This window comes from Panthera onca, chromosome B3 (assembly GCF_046562875.1).
Source record: "Panthera onca isolate mPanOnc1 chromosome B3, mPanOnc1 haplotype 2, whole genome shotgun sequence".
Classification (NCBI taxonomy): domain Eukaryota; kingdom Metazoa; phylum Chordata; class Mammalia; order Carnivora; family Felidae; genus Panthera; species Panthera onca.
In genome coordinates, this window is record NC_138344.1 from 109,707,097 (window position 1) to 109,726,735 (window position 19,639).

Genomic DNA, 19,639 nt, shown 5'->3' on the forward strand with positions numbered 1-19,639 from the left:
ATATTTGCTGGCAGAATGTGTTTTTCAGAGCATCACAAACAAAATATGCCCTCATGTAGTAAGAGGAACAACCACTCCAACACATGATGGGCTGGTACGGAGCGTGTGTTGGGCACAGTTCTAAGCACGTTATATGTATTATCATTTACCCTCACAAGAATCCTATGAGGTAATTATTTTTATTTTATCCTCATTTTGTAGACGAGGAAAGTGAGACACAGTCAGATGGAGTTACTTGCCCAAATTCACAAGTGAATGGTAGAAGAGGATTCAAACTTACACTCTGGTTAGGGGCACCTGGGTGGCTCAGTTGGTCAAGTGTCCGACTCTGGATTTTGGCCCAGGTTGTGATCTCATGCTTCATGAGATCAAGCCCTACCTTGGGCTCCATGCTGACCATGCAGACCCTGTTTGGGATTCTCTCTCTTTCCCCCTGTCTCTCTGCCTCTCCTGTGCTCGTGCCCTCACTGTCTCAAAATAAATAAGTAAACATTAAAAAAATGTCTCAAAAAGAACTGGGTGACCACGTAACCAACCTGCGCAAGATGGGGGCTCCCGAACCTGGCATGGCACAGTATCTCTTTGACAAGCACACCTTGGGAAACAGTGATAATGAGAGCTAAGCCTTAGGCTGTCTTCCCATCGCCACACGGGTGACTTCCCTGGTCACCGAGGCAGTGCATGCGTGTTGGGGTTACCTTTCCCTTTTCTAGAAGTTGTACCAAAACATCTACTTAACTTCTTTCATTTGTAGCATTCCTTCAAATAAAGTAATTTGGTACCCCCCCCCCCAAAAAAATGTCTCAAACTTACACTCTGGTATTTAACCACAAAACCATCAGCTTAAATGATATTTACGCACACCAAATTGATGTAGGATTTTAAAATTGCTTGTATCCAGGGGCACCAGGGTGGCTCAGTTGGTTAAGTGTCTGACTCTTGATTTTTGGCTCAGGTCATGATCTCACGGTTTGTGGGATCAAGCCCCTAACTGGGCTGTCTGCTGACCGTGCAGAGCCTTCTTGGGATTCTCTCTCTCCCTCGCTCCCTGCCCCTCCCCCACTGTGTTCACTCTCTTTCTCAAAATAAAAATGAAAACCTAAAATAGCTTGTATCCATTCAATAAAAATTGTATCATCTAAACACTTGTACACGCAAGGTTCTATTGGCATGGTTGGTGCTTTTGTGTGTGACAGAATGAATTTCTTTTTTTAAGACATTACGATAATCCCGTATCTGTATGGGATAAAGGTTTTGTATAAGCAGATTTTCAAAAACTTAAAACTCTGTTTACTTGTATATTTTGAAAAATAAATTTAAATTTTGATTTACCTTTTTTCCCCCTAAAATTTTACCTTCCTATTCTCTTAAACAGAATCTGCTTGATTTAATTATTCGTTTCTGGTTATTCAGAGTCATCATTTTTGCTTTGGTGATCATAATGTGCTAAAGTCCTGTCTCAAAAGATAATTGAAGGTAGAAAGCTGGCTTCTTCCCCATGAACCCAAAGTCCAAAAGACTTTTACTGGTTCCTAAATCTCCTGGTTATGAGTATTTCAGTCTCTTCCACTCTGTTTACTTATGGTGCAACTATGGCTCCTTCTCCCTTTCTGGACTCTATAATTGACTGTGAATCTAAAAGTTTTATAACCAATATTATTAGAATTCTGTGTCCAAAGGAAATCATTCAGGTGGAAGAATGAATACATAATTTTTGTGGCAACTATTTTACTGATTTGGGAGCTGTCTTTATCCTTTTTAGCATAAAGTCTGTTGAATTTTGATGAACACAGGCACATGATCACCAACAAAATGAAGATATAGAACATGCTCATCACTCCAGATAGTTCCCTTGTGCACCTCTGTAATCAGTCCCTTCTATCACCTCCAGCCCCTGGCAACCATTAATCTGTCTTGCCATTTCCAGAATGTCATATAAATGGACTGGGATAGTTTGTGCCTTTTGAGTGTGGCATTTTTTCACTGAGCATAATGCATGGGAGATGCATTCATATTGCTGCTTGTATCAATAGTTCATTTCTTTTTCTTCCTGAGTAATACTGGGTTGGGTGCATGTACGACAGTTTGATTATCCATCACAAGTTGAAGAATGGCCTGGCTTTTGAGTACAATTATTGCCCCAATAAAAATGATTTCCCTCCTTAATCACTTACCAACTTACAGCGGACGACAGAGCCTGAGATGAGGCTTGCAGGCAGGTGGTTTATTTTGGAAAGTGATCTCCAGGAACAGGTGTGGGGGACGAGGGGAACTGGAACTGGGAAGGTCAGGCCTTCAGTTGCTTTACTCTTATTGGGTCATGGTTGCTGTTGTTGCTCTTCATGGAAGCGCCAAGAGATGTTCCATTAAGTTCTAGATTACAGACCTACTTTTTTCCACCCTGATGTGTATTCGAGACCCTAGATACCATTATCTCTGACACTACAGCACGTCCTTTCTTTGCCTGCTGGTTCCCTGGCAGGGAGGTTGCCAGACATCCCAGTGGAACCCTTCTATCTCATTCCCTGGTGGAAGTGTGGCTGCCTGCCTGAGAACCAGCACTTCTGATGCAACTGAATTCAGGTTTGAGGTGATGGAAAGCATACATTCCATAACTGGGTCTTTTGAGAGGCCAGCCTATACCTACACCCTACAGTGACCCGGGGACTCAACTGGGTCGTATGGCCCAAGTGGCAGGGCAGTTTATCCCATAATCTGACCCTAGAGCAGTGCCTCTTTTTGTCCAGACCCCCCTCAAGCTTGGCAGCATTCTGATAAATGGAGCTGAGTAATATTCTGAAGTATAGCATATGCTGCCTCCAAAATCTCAGTGGGCAAATCCAGTGCTTTCTTAGTGGTAGAGACATAAGACGGAACAACTTGAGCTTTACGCCATGGAATTCTGGCAGGCGCTCGACCACTGAGCTCCTGGAAACTTAATTTATGCTGGAATTGCTAAATTCTCACAGGCTTTACGTTCGACCCTTTGGCAGGTTTTCGTTTATCATTTCAATGAGCGTGATATCAGAAAGGTAGTTGACCAGAGTGCTACTCTGTACTGTCCAGATTGCAAGGTGCCTGACTTGAGTTTGGATGTCAGGGCAGGAGAGTTAACAATGCTGCTGGGGCAGAATGTGGTGACTGTGGGGTACAGCTGAGGTAAGGACCACAGGGTCTGAAGAGGTGCGTGGAGGGATCTGATTTTCTGTGTCTTCATTCTGAGTTCAAGGATGACGGGACTCCATTTTGCAGACATGTGATGTATTAGGTTATGTAGTTCTGGGTTCTGCACATAGCCATGTTGATAAATACATGATTAGTCAGGACTGCTTTCCCTTTGGCATGGGTGTTAGGGGCATGAGGAAGTACCAGACTTACTTTTTTGGGCATGTAGGAATGGGATGTGAAAGAGAAGTCACCTGTCGAAAAATTATCCAGCAGTCACCCATCCTCTTAGTAGTTGCAATTTGGTGAAGCTCATTCGAACTGCCTTATAGGTGTTTCAGAAGAGATAACTGCTTTGTGCAATGGAAATCTGAAGGAGAGGAAAATTATTTATGAAAATACTCAACAGGGTTTCCTTCAGCTCACAATAGCAGTATTTCATAGTAATCACATATCTACATGATGGATCGCTGGGAGCTATGGGATTCCAAAAGCAGAGGAATAATATTCCCAGCTATAGGAAGACGGATGCTACTTCGAGTGAGGATATGGCATCAGGAACCCTTTGAAGGGCCAGTGCACAAAAATTATGGTTCCCAAGGTATGCTTCAGCTCCTGAGGCGATCCAAGTACAGTTTAGTTATTTTAGTTCTCTCTCTCTCTCTCTTTTTTTTTTTTTTTTTTGTTTATTGAATTAGATTGAACGAGAAGCAATTATTTTAGATAACCTTCAAGAAGATCTCCCTGAAATTTCTAAAACAAAAGAGGCAGCCACCACAGAGGAGCTCTGTGAGCTGCTAGACTGTTTATGCCGTTACCAAGAAAATGTGGAGAAGCAGCAGCTATTACTGACCTTACTTCTTCAGCGCCTAAGAAGTATCCAGAATGCTCCCCAAAGCTTACAGGCTATAGAAACTGGTCCAGCATTTCAAGAGATTACATCGATGCAAGAACGATGCAACAAGTAAGTCTTATGAAAAACAATTAAGGCAACGTGCTTGATGACTCAGGCTTAAAATTTAGAGAATATTGGCTATTGAAAATATAAAAATATAGAATAATGACAAATGGTATGATGGAATTGCATTAACACAGAAAAGTATACAGTGTTGGCAATGTATATCCACTGTGGAAACTATTACGATGGTTCTTCAGAAGATTCAAAATAGAATTACCCCAGGATCCAGTAACTCCACTATTAAGTATCTACCTGGGGAAAATGAAAACATTAACTCTAAAAGATACATGCACCTCTATGTTTATTGCAGCATTATATACAGTAGCCAAGACGTGGAAGCAACCTAAGTGTCCATCGATAGACGAATAGATAAGGAAAATGTGGTATATGTGTGCAACAGAATACTACACAGCCTTAAAGAAGGATGAGGTTGGGCCATTTGAGACAACATGGATGGACCTAGAGAGTATTATGCTAAGTGAAATAAGTCAGCCTGAGAAAGACAAATACTGAGAAAGACAAATGTGATTCCACTCATAAATGGAATCTTTAAAAAAAAAAAAAAAAGTATAAATGAACACAAAGCAGAACCAGAGGGGAGGTGGGTGGGGGGTGGGCAAAATGAGTGAAGGGGAGTGGGAGGTACAGGCCTTTAGTTATGGAATGGGTAAGTCTGGGAATAAAAAGCAGAGCATAAGGAATGTAGTCAATATTGTAACAGTGATGTAACAGGATAGTTGGGGTGAGTGTAGTATAATGTATAAACCTATCAAATCAGTAAGTTGTACACCTGAAACTAATGTAACATTGCGTGTCAACTATACTCAAAGAAGGGGGGGGGGTTGCGGATGGAAAAGATCAGTAACAATGATGAAAACCAGTCCATATTCTCTATCCTGGTATTATTGAGGATGAATAGCCGTTGAGTTTTTTTACTCATGATTGCTTTTTTTTTTTTTTTCTATTTTTGTAACACATATTCATTACAGGTGGTTCAGGGAATGTGGAAAATTATAAAGGTTAATATAACCCCCCTCTTTAATTTTATCATTCAACAACAATCACTGCCAATCACTTACCTTTTTTTGTTATAATTCTATTTTTAAACAAATTATGATAGTACTATATTGTTTCGTTGCGTGCTAAATCATTTATCAGCATATCATGTTAGTTTTCCTATGCCATTAAATGTTCCTTAAAACATAATTATGTAATATTTCACCATGTGAATATACCATAATTTATTTAACCAAACTCCTATTATGGAATCTTTAAATTATACATGGTTTTTACTTTTATAAAAACATTGTCGTGAGGGGGCTTCTGGGTGGCTCAGTTGGTTAAGCGTCCGACTTCGGCTCAGGTCATGATCTTGCCATTCAGAGCTCGACCCCTGAATCGGGCTCTGTGCTGACAACTCAGAGCCTGGAGCCTGGTTCAAATTCTGTGTCTCCCTCTCTCTCTCTGCCCCTCCCTTGCTTGTGCTCTGTCTCTGTCTCTCTCTCTCTCTCTCTGAAAAATAAGTAAACATTAAAAAGAAACCACTGTAGTGAATCTTCTTATGCCAGAATCTCTGCATCTGTGATTAATTCTTTGAGAAAGACACCAAGAAGCAGAATCAATGGGTCAAAGGATATAATATGTTTATGGCTAGAAATACTTACCAAATAGCTCTCAGGAAAGACTGTACCCTCTTAAATTCCTCTACTAATATGGTAGTTACATCCACAGCAAATGGGGTTATCTGTCCCCAAGAGCCCACCCATGCATGACTCCATTCTCACCTCTTAAGTCATATTCAGTTGAACTGACAGATCATGTGGAGGAAAGTCAGATGGAGACAGCAGTTGGAATGTAAAGTGTGAAAAGAGGATTTTTTTTAAAGTTTATTTACTGAGAGAGAGAGAGAGAGAGAGAATAAGAGCAGGAGCAGGGGAGGGGCAGAGAGAGACTGAGAGAGAGAGAATCCCAAACAGGCTCCTCACTGTCAGCGCAAAGCCTGATGCGGGGCTCAAACTCACAAACTGTGAGACCACGACCTGAGCCTAAATCCAGAATCAGGTGCTTAACCAACTGAACCACCCAGGAGCCCCCAAAAGAGGATATTTTGAGATGAACGTTTGGAGAGGCTTTTGACTGAGTGATAGAATTTGGTATATGTTTGTATATGTAGTATATAAACCACTGAAAATTGGTACTTTTCTCTCAGGAAAAATAATCTTCTTTTGCGAACTGTGCCGACATTGTGTTAATTGTTGAAATAAAAATTATTTCCCAAGACAGCAGGATAAGAACAATTTTATTTTGATGTTATGTTAGGCTTTTTCAGAAAGCTCAAGAAAATAAGGAATTGGTGGAGAATGAAACCCAAGAAAGACATTCCTTCACAAAAGAAATAATTACTTTGAAGAATTTATTTCAACAGACCGCAACTTCCTTCCAAAATATGGAATTACACGACCACCCAGAAAAGGCAGAACGGTTCGAGGTGAGTGAGGAATGAAGTGAGGAAACAGTGAATGTGGCTGATACAGGTCTGCAGTCTTGAATGCAAATTCCTTGGGGCAGGGGTAACTCTGTGACTGGAGTGGAGGGAGTGGCCCAGGAGAGAGGAAAGCACGGGCAAAGGCCCCGTGGCATGGTGGGGCCAAGCCACAGGGGAAGATCAGTGTGGTTGGAGTGCAGAGAAGCGTTGCAGGATTTTTCACCTCAATACCTGGGATTCATCGTCTCGCCGCTTTGAAGAATGAAGAGGTGGACACAGAATGAACAGCAGGCAAAAGTTTATTAGGGTCTAAGATTAGAAAGTCAGAATAGTATAAAAGCTCTCTTTACAGAGAAGGGGCATTTGAAGGTGAATGCTCCCGACTGTAGGCAAGGGCCTTTGTTTTACAACGTCCCCTCTTTTCTTCCCCTTGTTCGCTCAGTTTCTGTCCTTATTGGCTTGATGCTCTAGGTGCTTGGGTTGTCCATTCCTGATTGGCCCAATTCCATTGTATGAGGGGAGATCTATGGCCATATCATTTCTTGTGGGTCAAATGTTTTATGGTCTACTACTTACTTTCAGTCAGGTCTTTTGTCAAATTCCTGAGGGAAACCTGAGGGGGAGGGGAATAGGTGGTACCTGTTACATTCTTAAGAGGAACCTTATGCCCCAGGGGGTTTGCTGTGGTCAGACACCCCCAGCATTGTTCCAAAATGTGCTTTTCCCCCACCCTGGGACCTCGGGTCCTAACCTTTTCCTCTCGGCCTACTGAATCTTGTCTTTTCCTATCACAGTAGAGAGCAGGGAGGTAGGCCGATCTGGACCCAGCAGTCCTGCTTCAACCCCTTTTCAGGCGTGTTTGGTGAACAGGGGTCTCAGAGCATTTATTGAGTAGGGTGTTAGACTACTGCCTTTAGTAGGATGTACTACTCACCTCTGATATAGGTGCCACCGTATTGACTCACAACACTTTTGATACCAAATGTGTGGAGTTTCTTCCCCAAGTCTCTGGAAAGCAATGATTCAATTCAATTCAATTCAATTCAATTCAATTCAATTCAATTCAATTCAATTCTAACATTAACTAGCAGGAGTTAGCACAGACCACGCAGATTAAAGGCTCACTCCCGGCTCACTCCCACAAGACCGCCCCCCCCCCCCCCCCTTCAGATGCTAATCACAAGTTCTGGCCCTCCTGTACTTTTGACAGACTGGCTATCAATCAGGGGTTCCCACTACCCCTTCCTCAGGGTTAATGATTTACTAGAATGGCTTGCAGAAGTTAGGAAAGCACTTTACTATTACTGGTTTGTTATAAAGAATGCAACTCAGGATCCGTCGATAAGAGATGCATAGACCGAGGTAAGGGTGAAGAGCCTCCAAGCCCTCTCTGAGTGTGCCGCTCTCCCAGCACCAACTCCAGACTCTCCAGACCTCATCGATTAGGGTTTTTTATGGTGGTCCCATTATGCAGGCACGATTGATTAAATCGCTGGCCATTGATGATTAACTCAATCTCTAGCACCTGGCCCCACCCTAGGGGGTTGGGAAATGGGGCTGGAAGTTCACTTGATTGGTTCCTCGGGCAACCAGCCCCGCCCCCCATCGAGAATCTATCTGGGGGAGCCCCCCAGAAGTCACTTATTAGCATAAGCTCAGGTATAGTTGAAAAGGGCTTGTTATGAATAACAAAACGCACTCCTTTACTCCTATCCCAGAAATCCCAAGGGCCTTAGAAACTGCTCAGGAACCAGGGCTGAAGACGAACTGTATCTCTTAAATCACAGTATCCTAAGGGCTGTGCACACGCCCCCGTGTCATTTGGGACCTCATGTCTTTTAGAATGATTCCAGTCCAATGGTAACAAGCGAAACAGACATTTGGAAGTTTACTCAAAAATCACGTGTGGTTGTTAACCATTGCTCAGTGTTGGTAGAGGGAATTTACTCTCCCTCAGTCTTCATGGAGAACCCATCCAAGTGTAGCTCTATATTCTCTGACTAGGTCTAGATAAAACCGGACGGCACTGTACTTCAAACCCCACCTTTGTCTGAATGGCATCGTTCTCTAACTTTCTGCCTCTGGATTTGTTCTCTGCCGAGGGTAAAGAAAAGGAAAACAGTGACACATCACGGAGTCATTCAAAATTGTAATCATTCTTCAGTGCGGTGACTCAACCTATTAACACAGATAATGCTACTGAACAGTTACTGTAAAAACAAAACAAACCCCCCAAAAGCCACAGTAAAGTCAAGAAGTATTTTTCCACTGGATCTTTGGGAGACTTTCCCAAACAAATGAGTTTCTCCTTTATAATTAGTGCAGGAGAACGTAGATCAGATTTTGTTTCTAGGCCACAACCAATAGACTATTTGTTCAGGTTTCTTTTATCTTTTAAAGCCCACATTCTTTGCAGGGAACTGGAACCCTCCCTTTTGAAAGAAGTTGAGCTCTGCTGGGCTGTCTAATTACATGAAAGCAGACACTTGTGCTTCAAGCGTAGGGCTTTTAGTGGCCTTGAATCATTGTGATGATAATGTAGGAAGAAGCAGAAATGGCAACAAGTTAATAACAACAACAACAAAAAAAACTTCTTTGAAACTTTTTTGCTACTTGTGGCTTTCTAGATCAAGACTGCAAGTGAGATACAGTCAGATCCTAGAGGTATTTTAGAAGCAGGAGATGTTGTAATGTCTTGTTAGGACAATGGTTTGACACCATGAAGAGATATCAAGTTTAATTCTTACAAACTAGAAAGCATCATCTGACCAAGCAGAGTATCTCTCCGGCTTAATCGGCTTGTATCAGTAGTGAGGCTTTGTCATGCAAAGTGTGCTCATTTAAATCATAAGGATGTGCTGGGAAGCTGCTTTTACTTTGAGAGTTACACTTTTTCCCTGTCCTGTGAGTATTTGAAACTCTCTTGATATTTTTAGGAGCTTCAAAGCATTTTTAAGAAAGGGAAGCTGACTTTTGAGAATATTATGGAAAAACTGCGAATCAAGTATTCTGAAATGTATACCCTAGTCCCTGCAGAGATTGAATCCCAGGTGGAAGAATGCAGAAAAGCATTAGAAGACATAGACGAGAAGGTAATAATAATGTTTGTACTAGTGTTATTATTTACGAGTTGAAGAGATATAAAGAAAAGACGACGTAATGTCACATTTTCATTTGCCCTGATTTCAACTATGACTGTTTTTATAGGGTTTAGATAAGTGATAATTTTGTGTATTGAATACTGAGGTGAAATTGCTCTAAATAAGTGACAGATAACAAAATTAGACAATGTGTTTATTTTTAGTTGTCAGGATGTTTAGTTTTTCTTCTCTTGCATTTAAAAATAGACTTGTCCGTTAGCTTTTACTTGGCTTTTTTTTTTTTTTAACGGAGAATCACTTTAAAATTTTGGACATGAATAATACTTTGCTGTAAAATGTATTCCCTCCCTGTGAGTGTTTTAAAATTGCTACCAAGGGCAATTAGAATATGAACTTCACAACTCACCAGGAATAGCATCTAAGACACGGTGTCCTCACAAAACACATCTGAGCAAATCTTCATCCCCGAATGGATGAATCTGAAAGTTAGAAGAACAAGTGGGAAATGTTTCCTAGTACTGGAGACCCAAGACGTTAGCAAGACAGATTTATTAGATCCTAGAAAGGCAGCCTACATCCATCCAGCAGAACAAAATTCTGTTTGGTCCGGCATCCACAGAAAGATTTTTGTGTTCTTTTTTGAAACCTGGAGTACCCCTAACTTAATAAAATAGATATCAAGCACATACACAGGAAATCACATTTCAAACCAGTTAACTTCTTTGGCGGTTTTCTTAGGAAAAATCTGACCCGTGAAAAAACATACATACTCCTAATATACATTTATGACAAATTTTGTTGATTTAACACAGAAGAAAATGAGATACTTCCATGAGATACCTTCTCAAGAATCAAGCACTATTGATTTTCTTTTAAGAAAATACTGAGTGTTTTGAGAGCAACTAAATTTGTTTCTGTGAATACTTCATATGAAAATCTTTTCTTCTTTTCATGTGAAAATCCCCAACAAAATAAATGATCAGAATCACTCTTAAATCTAAGGTTGAGAGTTTCAGCTGTAACTTGTATATTTGTAACAGATTGCAACTGATTTTGCTTGTGTGAAGCATCCAGGCAGACTCAGAACCATACTGTATAATTTGAAGGACTGCTTACTTTTCCTAAATCTTGGTCTCTCCTAACGTACCGAAGTTATATGCCTTTTGGCCAAGAGAATAACTGTCCCGAATATAGAAAAATTGTTACATAGCAATAAATAGCTATTACAGCAGTTTAAAAACTAACATAGGATTAATTTTTTCCCCTAAAAATCTCAACTGCATTATGGTCTGTGGAATAAAAACATCTTACAAGAGTATCAACATCCTGAAATGTGAAAAAGAGCCTGGGACTCCAGAGTGACTTGGGGCTTCTCAGGACAAGTTCACGTTCTCCCCTGATGTGTAACCATAAGCAAGTCATTTAACCTGTGTTTAGTTTCTCTCTGTGTACCGTCTGCATTGGAAGGTTTTAGTCGTAATAGTTATACAGATATAGTTGTTTTTAAAAGGGTTAAAGGATTATACAGAAGCGTAAAGTATTATTTGGTTATTTAGTGGCTGCTGGGAGAAAGCCTTATCAACAACATGGCCTAAAACAAACAAACAAACCAAAAAAAAACCAACCAAAAAACCAAGAACAGGAACTAATCAGGTATTTGAAAAATGACACATTCCACATTCATTTGTTATCTTTCCTAGCCCAAGTTATTTTCTTAAGAAAATCGTTCAGATAAAAAAGTTACACTGTTCAGCTACTAGATTTCAGATTGCTGTGAAAACATACACTATAAACATTCGCACAGAGAAAAACTGAGCTTTGTGCCTCCTCCAGAAATAGTGAGTTTTAGAGGGTTATTTCACCCAAATGAATATTATGGTGAGAATTACATTATTTTTAAGTCAGCTTGAGAATAAGCTGGGTTTTATTGAGAACAGACCTCTGCAGAGGTCTTTGTCATAAAATGAGAGACTGTATAATAAATTATTTACCTCCCTTGGATTTTTTCATATCATTTGCTCCATTGGGCTCTGTCTCAGATAGTACACTCAGTAGCTTTGCCCAACTCAGCACAGACCTGTAGTACAATCTGTAGATTACAACACATTCTTGTTGATTGATTTCCTTCTCCTTTTTTTAGATTGGACTTAAAAGGTCAGGTCAGCACAGCTCCTACTTCCTAGTCTGCTAGTCTACCCTCTCATTAATGTATTAGCTAATAATGGTTTGGGATGTCCCCCCCTAGCCTTTACAGGATTTTTGTAACTAAAATCACATAACAATGTATCTATCTCTTCTATCACCTGGACCTGTGAATAGAGTATGGAGCACATCTGTAAGCCAAACGTATCTTTCTCTCGTTATAACAGATTAGCAGTGAAGTTTTGAAAAGTTCACCATCATATACAATGAGTAGAAAAATAGACGAGATTAACAAAGGGCTTCACAATGTGGAAAAGATGTTGCAGCAGAAAAGCAAAAATATCGAGAAAGCTCAGGAAGTTCAAAAGGTAATATCCGTCCTTTAATTTCCTTCAGCATTTAGCATTCCTCCTGCTCCTCAGTCATCAGGGTGTGCTCTTTGGATGAATCTGAAGCACAGAGATGCTCACCCAGAGCCTATAGGGCCCCCTTACTGCGTGTCACCTGCAGAGGGTTAGTAGAGAAGATTGCGTTTAAGAATTGTTCTCAGTTTTTCCATGGTGGGAATATGCCTGAACCCCTGAGAGCCTGTGATTGTGAACTAGCCTTTTCACAAGTAGAGTAAGGACCTTATCCTGGAAAGACTGATATAAGAAACATTATAAATATTAATTTTTTTTTTTTAAAGCTAGCACGTTTCTATGAGCAATTCTCGGAGTTTTTGTTTTCTAACGTGAATTAACATGGGGAATATGATATGGAATATTTCTGAAACTTATTTGATTAAAAAATATATTTCAATAGGATTTGAGTGGAATTAGCAACTTTTCTTTAGACTACAAGGCGAAGCAGGAAAATAGAAATACCAAATTTATTTGCCTTGTAAAATATCTTGGGAAATAAAGTCTTAGGTAAAACTGTACATAAGCGTGATTTTCTACCACTTAATTCCCCAAGTAAACTCCTGCATGTGGAAAAGCATTCTTATTCTAATCTATGTTTTAAGGAATTATTCTAATATGAATGGAGACTTTTAAAAATAGGTCAAAATATGGCTCACCTTTGGACAAAATCTTGACCCTTAATAAGTAGAGGAAGCTAAGTTAACCAGTCTACTTTTCCCATTTCTAAAAGTTGGGTTCTTAAGCAAATATTAAGTACAAATTAAATATTTTACCTTTGAGAATTCCATTGACAATACAAGGTCAGGCTTGAATCCAATCTATTTGCTAGAATTTTCTGCCACTGCATTAATCCTAAACCAAAACAGATATTTTCTGTTAGCTTTGTTTTTACACTTAGTAAAAATCGTCTTCTTGGGGGACCTGTATGACTCAGTCGGTTGAGCGTCCAACTCTGATTTCCGTTCAGGTCATGATCCCAGGGAAGTGGGATTGAGCCCCATGTCGGGCTCCGCACTGAGTGTGGAGCCTGCTTGAGATTCTCTCTCTCTCCCTGTGCTCTCCTCCCTCAATCGCACACACTCACTCTCTCTAAAATAAAATTTTAAAAAATTGTCTTCTAGATTAAATACACACACACACAGGCGCGCGTGAGGATGCGTGTGTGTGTGTGTGTGTGTGTGTGTGTGTGTGTGTGTGTGATTAACTGAAGCCCCTTTTAAACATAATGTTACCTCATCACTCTTGAAAGACTAAGGTTATATTGACCTTGTTCGGTGTCATTTGTCTCCGGAAATGTCTAGGTCTTTCTGCTCCCTTACAGCCAATTCTGGTCGTGAAACAAATATAGGTAGACCAAGAGACCTCAGAAATGGTGTTTTTCAATTTAGGTCACAAGTCGTTTGGAGGCATAAGTGAATAAGTGTGCCCGTGATGTTGTTTTGGTAGCACTTACAGGTGCAAATACAGTGCAAAGACTAGGAATTAACACAATGAACCAGGACCTCTGCATTCAAAGTGACTCATGATTTTCCTTCTCCAGAAAATGTGGGACGAGCTAGATCTCTGGCATTCCAAGCTAAATGAGCTGGATTCTGAAGTGCAGGACATTGTTGAACAGGATCCAGGACAGGCTCAAGAATGGATGGATAACTTGATGATTCCTTTCCAGCAGTATCAGCAAGTGTCCCAGAGAGCAGAATCTAGAACCTCACAGTTAAATAAGGTATGACAGTAACACGTGATAACTACGCTTAGCTTGTGTTGAAAGGGCTTTAAAACAAAACTAAAATATATATTCTGAGGCAGCCATTTTCCCTTGAATTGCCAGTTTCGGGTTCTGAAGCTAGAGCCAGATGATAGGGTCAGGTGGGTGCCGGGAAGACAGATTTAACTGCTGTCATCAGCAGGAAGTCTGGGCAAGCAGCAGCAGGTGTCCAAAAGTCAGACCGCAGCAGGAGTCCAGGAGAGCATTGGGTTTCCCAATAGGCAATGGGCATTTCCAACAAACAACCTCAAGAGTCCCTGCAGGGAGCCAGCAACAAGAAAGAATGTCATTCAGGAACAAGACACTTTCTCCCTCCCTTCCAAATAGGGGTCGTGGTTGGTGAGTTATACATGTAATCTAGCAAGAACGAGGCAGGAGCCTAGTGCCAGAGGAACTGGGATATACTAAGACAAGGCCCTGCATGGGAAGACAAAATACAAATCCAGTTTTCAGAATGAAGCATAAAATGGGAACCAGACTAGTTGCAAGGCTAACTGAGACCTGTTCCTGAGACCCATAGCATTAGGGTACAACTTCTTAAATCCTTTCTACCTATAGTCGGGGTTAGTCTTAAAAGTTAGAAATGTGAAAACCTGGAGGGGGTGGGTGAGTTGCCCCAGCCACAGGGAGTGGAACCCTGCAGGGCCTGATTTACGGTAACAAATTCTCCATTGAAGAATCACTTGACTCAAGTGGAACGAGTCAGGCTATTTGCTCGTGCCTTTCTTTCACAGGCCATACTTAAGATGGAGGCATATCATGACCTTTTGAAGAGTACTGAGGCTTGGACAGAAAATACCAGCCGTTTGCTGGCTAATCCTGCTGACTATGACTCTTCAAAGATGCTGAGTCAGCACGCTAGCACCCTTCAGGTAAGGGTTCTTTCATTTCTTCCTGCGTATGGAAGCTACACAATGACGAGTGGTATAGCTCCCCTTCGTGGTGCTGCCCCCCTGTTCTCCTGAAGAACAACCTTATCTTCAGTCATGCCAAGTGGCAGAAGGAAGGTTGGGACAGTGGCAGGCTCTAGACAGGGATTTTGGAGGCCAGGGTCTAGTTCTTTCTGTCCTGATACCTCCTATTGACTTTTCGGGTAATTTATTGTTTTCCTCCATGGGCCTCGGTTTCCCCCCATCTGTGAAGTGAGGGTGTTGCAGTGAATAGGGATGGTTTTGGTCAATAGAATTCTAAGAAGGCTCCCAATATTCCTGCCCCCGGTGTACACAACCTATATAACCCCCTCTCCTTGAGTGTGGGCAGGAATATGAGAGTATGTGATGAGATAGCCACTCTATTAACTAGGTTATAGTATATGGCTAAGGTAATGGGATAATCAATCCCATGAATACATGATTGATCATGTTTATATGATTATAAGACTCCCTAATAGCAGACTAGAGAGATTCTCCAGCTGGCTTGATGAGGTGAGCTGTGATATTAGGAGAGGCCCGTGGGGCTAGGACCCTTGGGCAGCCTTTAGAAGCAGAGAGTGACCCCCCAGCCAACAGCCAGCAGGAAAACTGGCTGAATTCTCCCAACAACCTAAATGAACTTGGAAGAGAAACTGTGCTCCAGATGGCACCTTAATAGCAGGCTTGTGATGGCCTTGTAAAAGCCAAGGACCTTCCTAAGCTATGCCTGTACTCTGGAGCCATGAAAACTATGAGATAATCAATTTGTTTTATTTTAAGCTGCGAAGTTTGTGGTCATTAGTTGCACAGCATTAGAAAACGAGTCCGTAGTTCCTTCTAGTTCAAGCATGCCATGTTGCCAAATGCCCTGTCCATTTTGGTGCCTGATGTCTCCATGCTAGCTTACAAAGACAAAACAAATGAGAGTATTTTCCTACCCAGGGCCATGACTGTAAGAGATCTTCCAGATGCCAAGTATTGGCTTAAGTTTTATTGCGAAGGCATATTTTCTTGTCTCATATTATTTAAACCGCAAGAAGGAATCTTCTTAGGAAAAGGTTTATTCTACAACAGTTCTTCGAGTAATCAGACCTCAACGTTGATCCAGCTCCTTTATATCTTTAGAATAGCACAGTGTATTCCCAAGTAGACAGCTTCCTTTATACCTCCCAGATGTTTGAGATTTGTTGGCACATTTCCCCCCATGGTAACAGTTGTAATGATGCTGCCTTTCACCCATTTGTTTCTTTTCTTCCCCTTGCCTGTGATTTCTGCCCCCAGCTCTCGGGTTGGCTTTCCACATCCCTATAGCCTGTCCTTTATTTTATTTTATTAATGAAATTTCTTTGCTTATAAAATGTTTTATTTATTTATTTATTTTGAGAGAGAGGCAGAGGAGAGGGAGAGAGAATCCCAAGCATACTCTACGCTGTCAACGTACAGCCCAGTGTGGGGCTCAGTCTCACAAACCATGAGATCATGACCTGAGCTGAGATCAAGAGTTGGACGCTTAACCAACTGAGCCACCCAGGCACCCCTGTCCTCTTTGATTTAAAAAAATTTTTTTTTAATGTTTATTCATTTTTGAGAGATAGAATGAGCAGGGGAGGGGCAGAGAGAGAGGGAGACACAGAATCCGAAGCAGGCTCCAGGCTCTGAGCTGTCAGCACAGAGCCCGATGCGGGGCTCAAACCCACGGACCACGAGATCATGACCTGAGCCAAAGCTGGATGCTTAACTGAGCCACCCAGGTGCCCCTGTCGTCTTTTATTTTAAATTGCCTGTATTTTCCACCAGTTGCAAGGAGTTTGCAAAGACAGAAGAGAGGAATGATACTCTTTTCCTCAAATGCTTGTTAATGAGTTTAAAACAAATTTACAAGAGTGAGTTCAGGCAAAAGCATCTCTAATTTTCCTGTCTTCTACTGACCCAAATGTGATGTGTGAAAGAATCTCAGTCATGAGGACATTCTAATTTGCTGGCCTTAGTGTATGAACTAGAACTTAGTCTAACTCTACTTTCTGAGCTAGAGGAAGTAGGCACAAGAGAAGGCTGATTTACTGTAGAAGGTATCCTCATAAATCCTCCAATGGGAAGTAAGTCTCAAACAACTAGTCATATGTGAATATCCCATTTTGTCCCTATTTTGAAAATAGTTGTTCTACTTTTAAGATACCCTTTTCTACTTTTTTAGCATTACCAGGCATTGATATTTAAAAATGTCTCTTGAAGAAGTATCAAAACTCCCAACTAAGCTTCTACCTGGATTGTATTTGTAAAAATCTTTTTGTAACCCAAAGATGATTCCAGAAATACTGCTGTTGTAGTTAAGAATTATTGAAACATAAATTTTCTTTGTAAAAATAGACAAATTGTTTTTTTACTCAATTTCATTGAGGTATAATTTACATATAGTAAAATACACACATAATATATGCATATATATTTTTTTTACTGTTTATTTTATTTTTGAGAGAGAGCGCAGGGGAGCAGTAGAGAGAGGGAGAGAGAGAGTCCCAAGTTGGCTCTGCAGTGTCTGCACAGAGCCTGATGCAGGGCTTGAACTCATGAACCCATAAGATCATGACCTGAGCTGAAATCAAGGGTCGGATGCTTAACCAACTGAGCCACCTAGGCGCCCCTATGTGTTTTTTAATAAGCTCTACACCCAACTGTGTAGAGCTGTGGGGCTTGAACTCATGAACCCACAGTCAAGAGTTGCGTGCTCTACTGGGGCACCTTGGTGGCTCAGGTTATGATCCCAGGGGCATGGGATCAAGCCCTACCTTGGCCTTTGAATTGAATGTGGAGCCTGCTTAAGAATTCTCTCTCTCCCTTTGCCCCTCTGCCCTGCTTATATGTGCTCGCTCTCTCGCTCTCTCTCTCTCTCTCTCTAAAATAGAATAAAATAAGATTACATTTTACATGACATGACATGACATTACAAAGAGTTGCATGCTCTACCAACTGAGCCAGCCAGGTGCCCCCAGATACGTCTATTTTAAGTGTGCAACTGATGAGTTTTGATAAAGGGATACGATTGTGTAACAATCACCACCACCGTCAATATAAAGCACATCTCCATCACCTCAGAGTTTCCTCTTCCTCTTTCCACAATGTCCTGTAAAGAGAATCGTATAGTATACAGCCTTTTTTACCTGACTTACTTGGTGTAATGTTTTCAAGATTCATCCAGATTGTTAATGTTTATAGATCATTCTTTTGATTGTTGAGTAGTGTTCCATTTGTGGAAATATGCAACATGTTTATCCCTTCACCAGTTAATGGACATTGGCTTATTTCAAGTTTTGGACTATGCTAGGTTAGCAGCTTAAAACAACAGACATTTATTATCTCAGTTTCTGTGGGTCAGGAATTCAGGCGCGACTTAGCTGAGTCCCTCTGGCTCAAGGTCTCTTGTAAGAATGCAGTCACGCCTCGCTGTGGGTGAGAGAGAAGACAGGATGCACTTCCAAGGTCATTCACTTGGCTATTGGCAGGCCTCAGAAGATCTACTTCTATATACAGACCTGTGGCCCTCCCCCACAAAACTGCCTCATGGCCTGGTAGCTGACTTTCCTCACCATGAACGATCTAAAAAAGAGAGCCCCCAAGACAGAAACAGTCTTTTTATAACTTAATCTTGGAAGTGACATCTCAGTAAGGAATCAGTAGAGCCAGTAGTAAATCAGCAAGCAAATTAGCCCAACCTACATTTCAAAGGCGTTGATTATAAGGGCCTGAGTATCAGGAGGTGGGGATCAGGAGGTCTTACAGGCTACTGTAAGCAGAGCTGTGAATGGTCATATGCAAATCTTTGTGTGGATGTATGTCTTCATTTCATTTCATTTGGTAGATGCCTAGGAGTATGATTTTGGCTTTTATGGTAGGTCTTTAAATGGATAAGAAATGGTCACATTGTTTTCCAAAATGGCTCAACTCCCATTTTTCAGTCCAACTGGCCATATGAGTTCTAATGGCTCCATATTCTCACCTGCACTTGATATCATCTTGTAAATTTTAGCCATTCCAGTGACGTATACTGGTATCTCATTGTGGTTTAAATGGCCTTTCTTGGGGCGCCTGGGTGGCTCAGTCGGTTAAGCGTCCGACTTCGGCTCAGGTCATGATCTCGCGGTCCGTGAGTTCAAGCCCCGCGTCGGGCTTTGTGCTGACAGCTCAGAGCCTGGAGCCTGTTTCAGATTCTGTGTCTCCCTCTCTCTCTGACCCTCCCCTGTTTGTGCTCTGTCTCTCTCTGTCTCAAAAATAAATAAACGTTAAATAAATAAATAAATAAATAAATAAATAAATAAATGGCCTTTCTTTATGACTAATAATTTATTTATTTGAACATTTACTTATGTGTTTGTCATTTGTATGCTTCCTTTGTGAAATGTCTATTGAAGTTTTTAATTGGGTTGTCTTTCTATTATTGAATTGTAAGTATTATTTATAAAATGTTCTAAAAGCAGTCCTTTAACACATATATGATTTACACATATTCTCTCAGTCTGTGGCTTTTCATTCTCCCAATATTGTCTTTCAGAGAGCAAATGTTGGTAATTTGATGGAATCCAATTTTTAATATTTTTCTTTCATGGGTTATCCTTTTGTGTTGTATGTAAGAAATCTTTACCTAACCCAGGGCTACGATGGTTTCCTGTCTTTTCTTCTAGAAATTGTATAGTTTTAATTCTTTTTTATTTTT

At 40.9% G+C, this 19,639-nt stretch overlaps 1 protein-coding gene across 9 annotated transcripts in view; it reads left to right on the forward strand.

The window, feature by feature from the left end:
* SYNE2 (spectrin repeat containing nuclear envelope protein 2) overlaps positions 1–19,639 on the forward strand; it is a 339,154-nt gene that overhangs the window by 193,718 nt on the left and 125,797 nt on the right. For all 9 annotated transcript variants that reach the window (XM_078448168.2, XM_078448169.2, XM_078448161.2 and 6 more), the window contains exons 52-57: positions 3,864–4,129; positions 6,443–6,611; positions 9,545–9,700; positions 12,079–12,219; positions 13,796–13,978; positions 14,755–14,892. In XM_078448168.2, the coding sequence (XP_078304294.2) occupies positions 3,864–4,129; positions 6,443–6,611; positions 9,545–9,700; positions 12,079–12,219; positions 13,796–13,978; positions 14,755–14,892 (1,053 nt within the window). The remainder of the gene's footprint in view (positions 1–3,863; positions 4,130–6,442; positions 6,612–9,544; positions 9,701–12,078; positions 12,220–13,795; positions 13,979–14,754; positions 14,893–19,639) is intronic.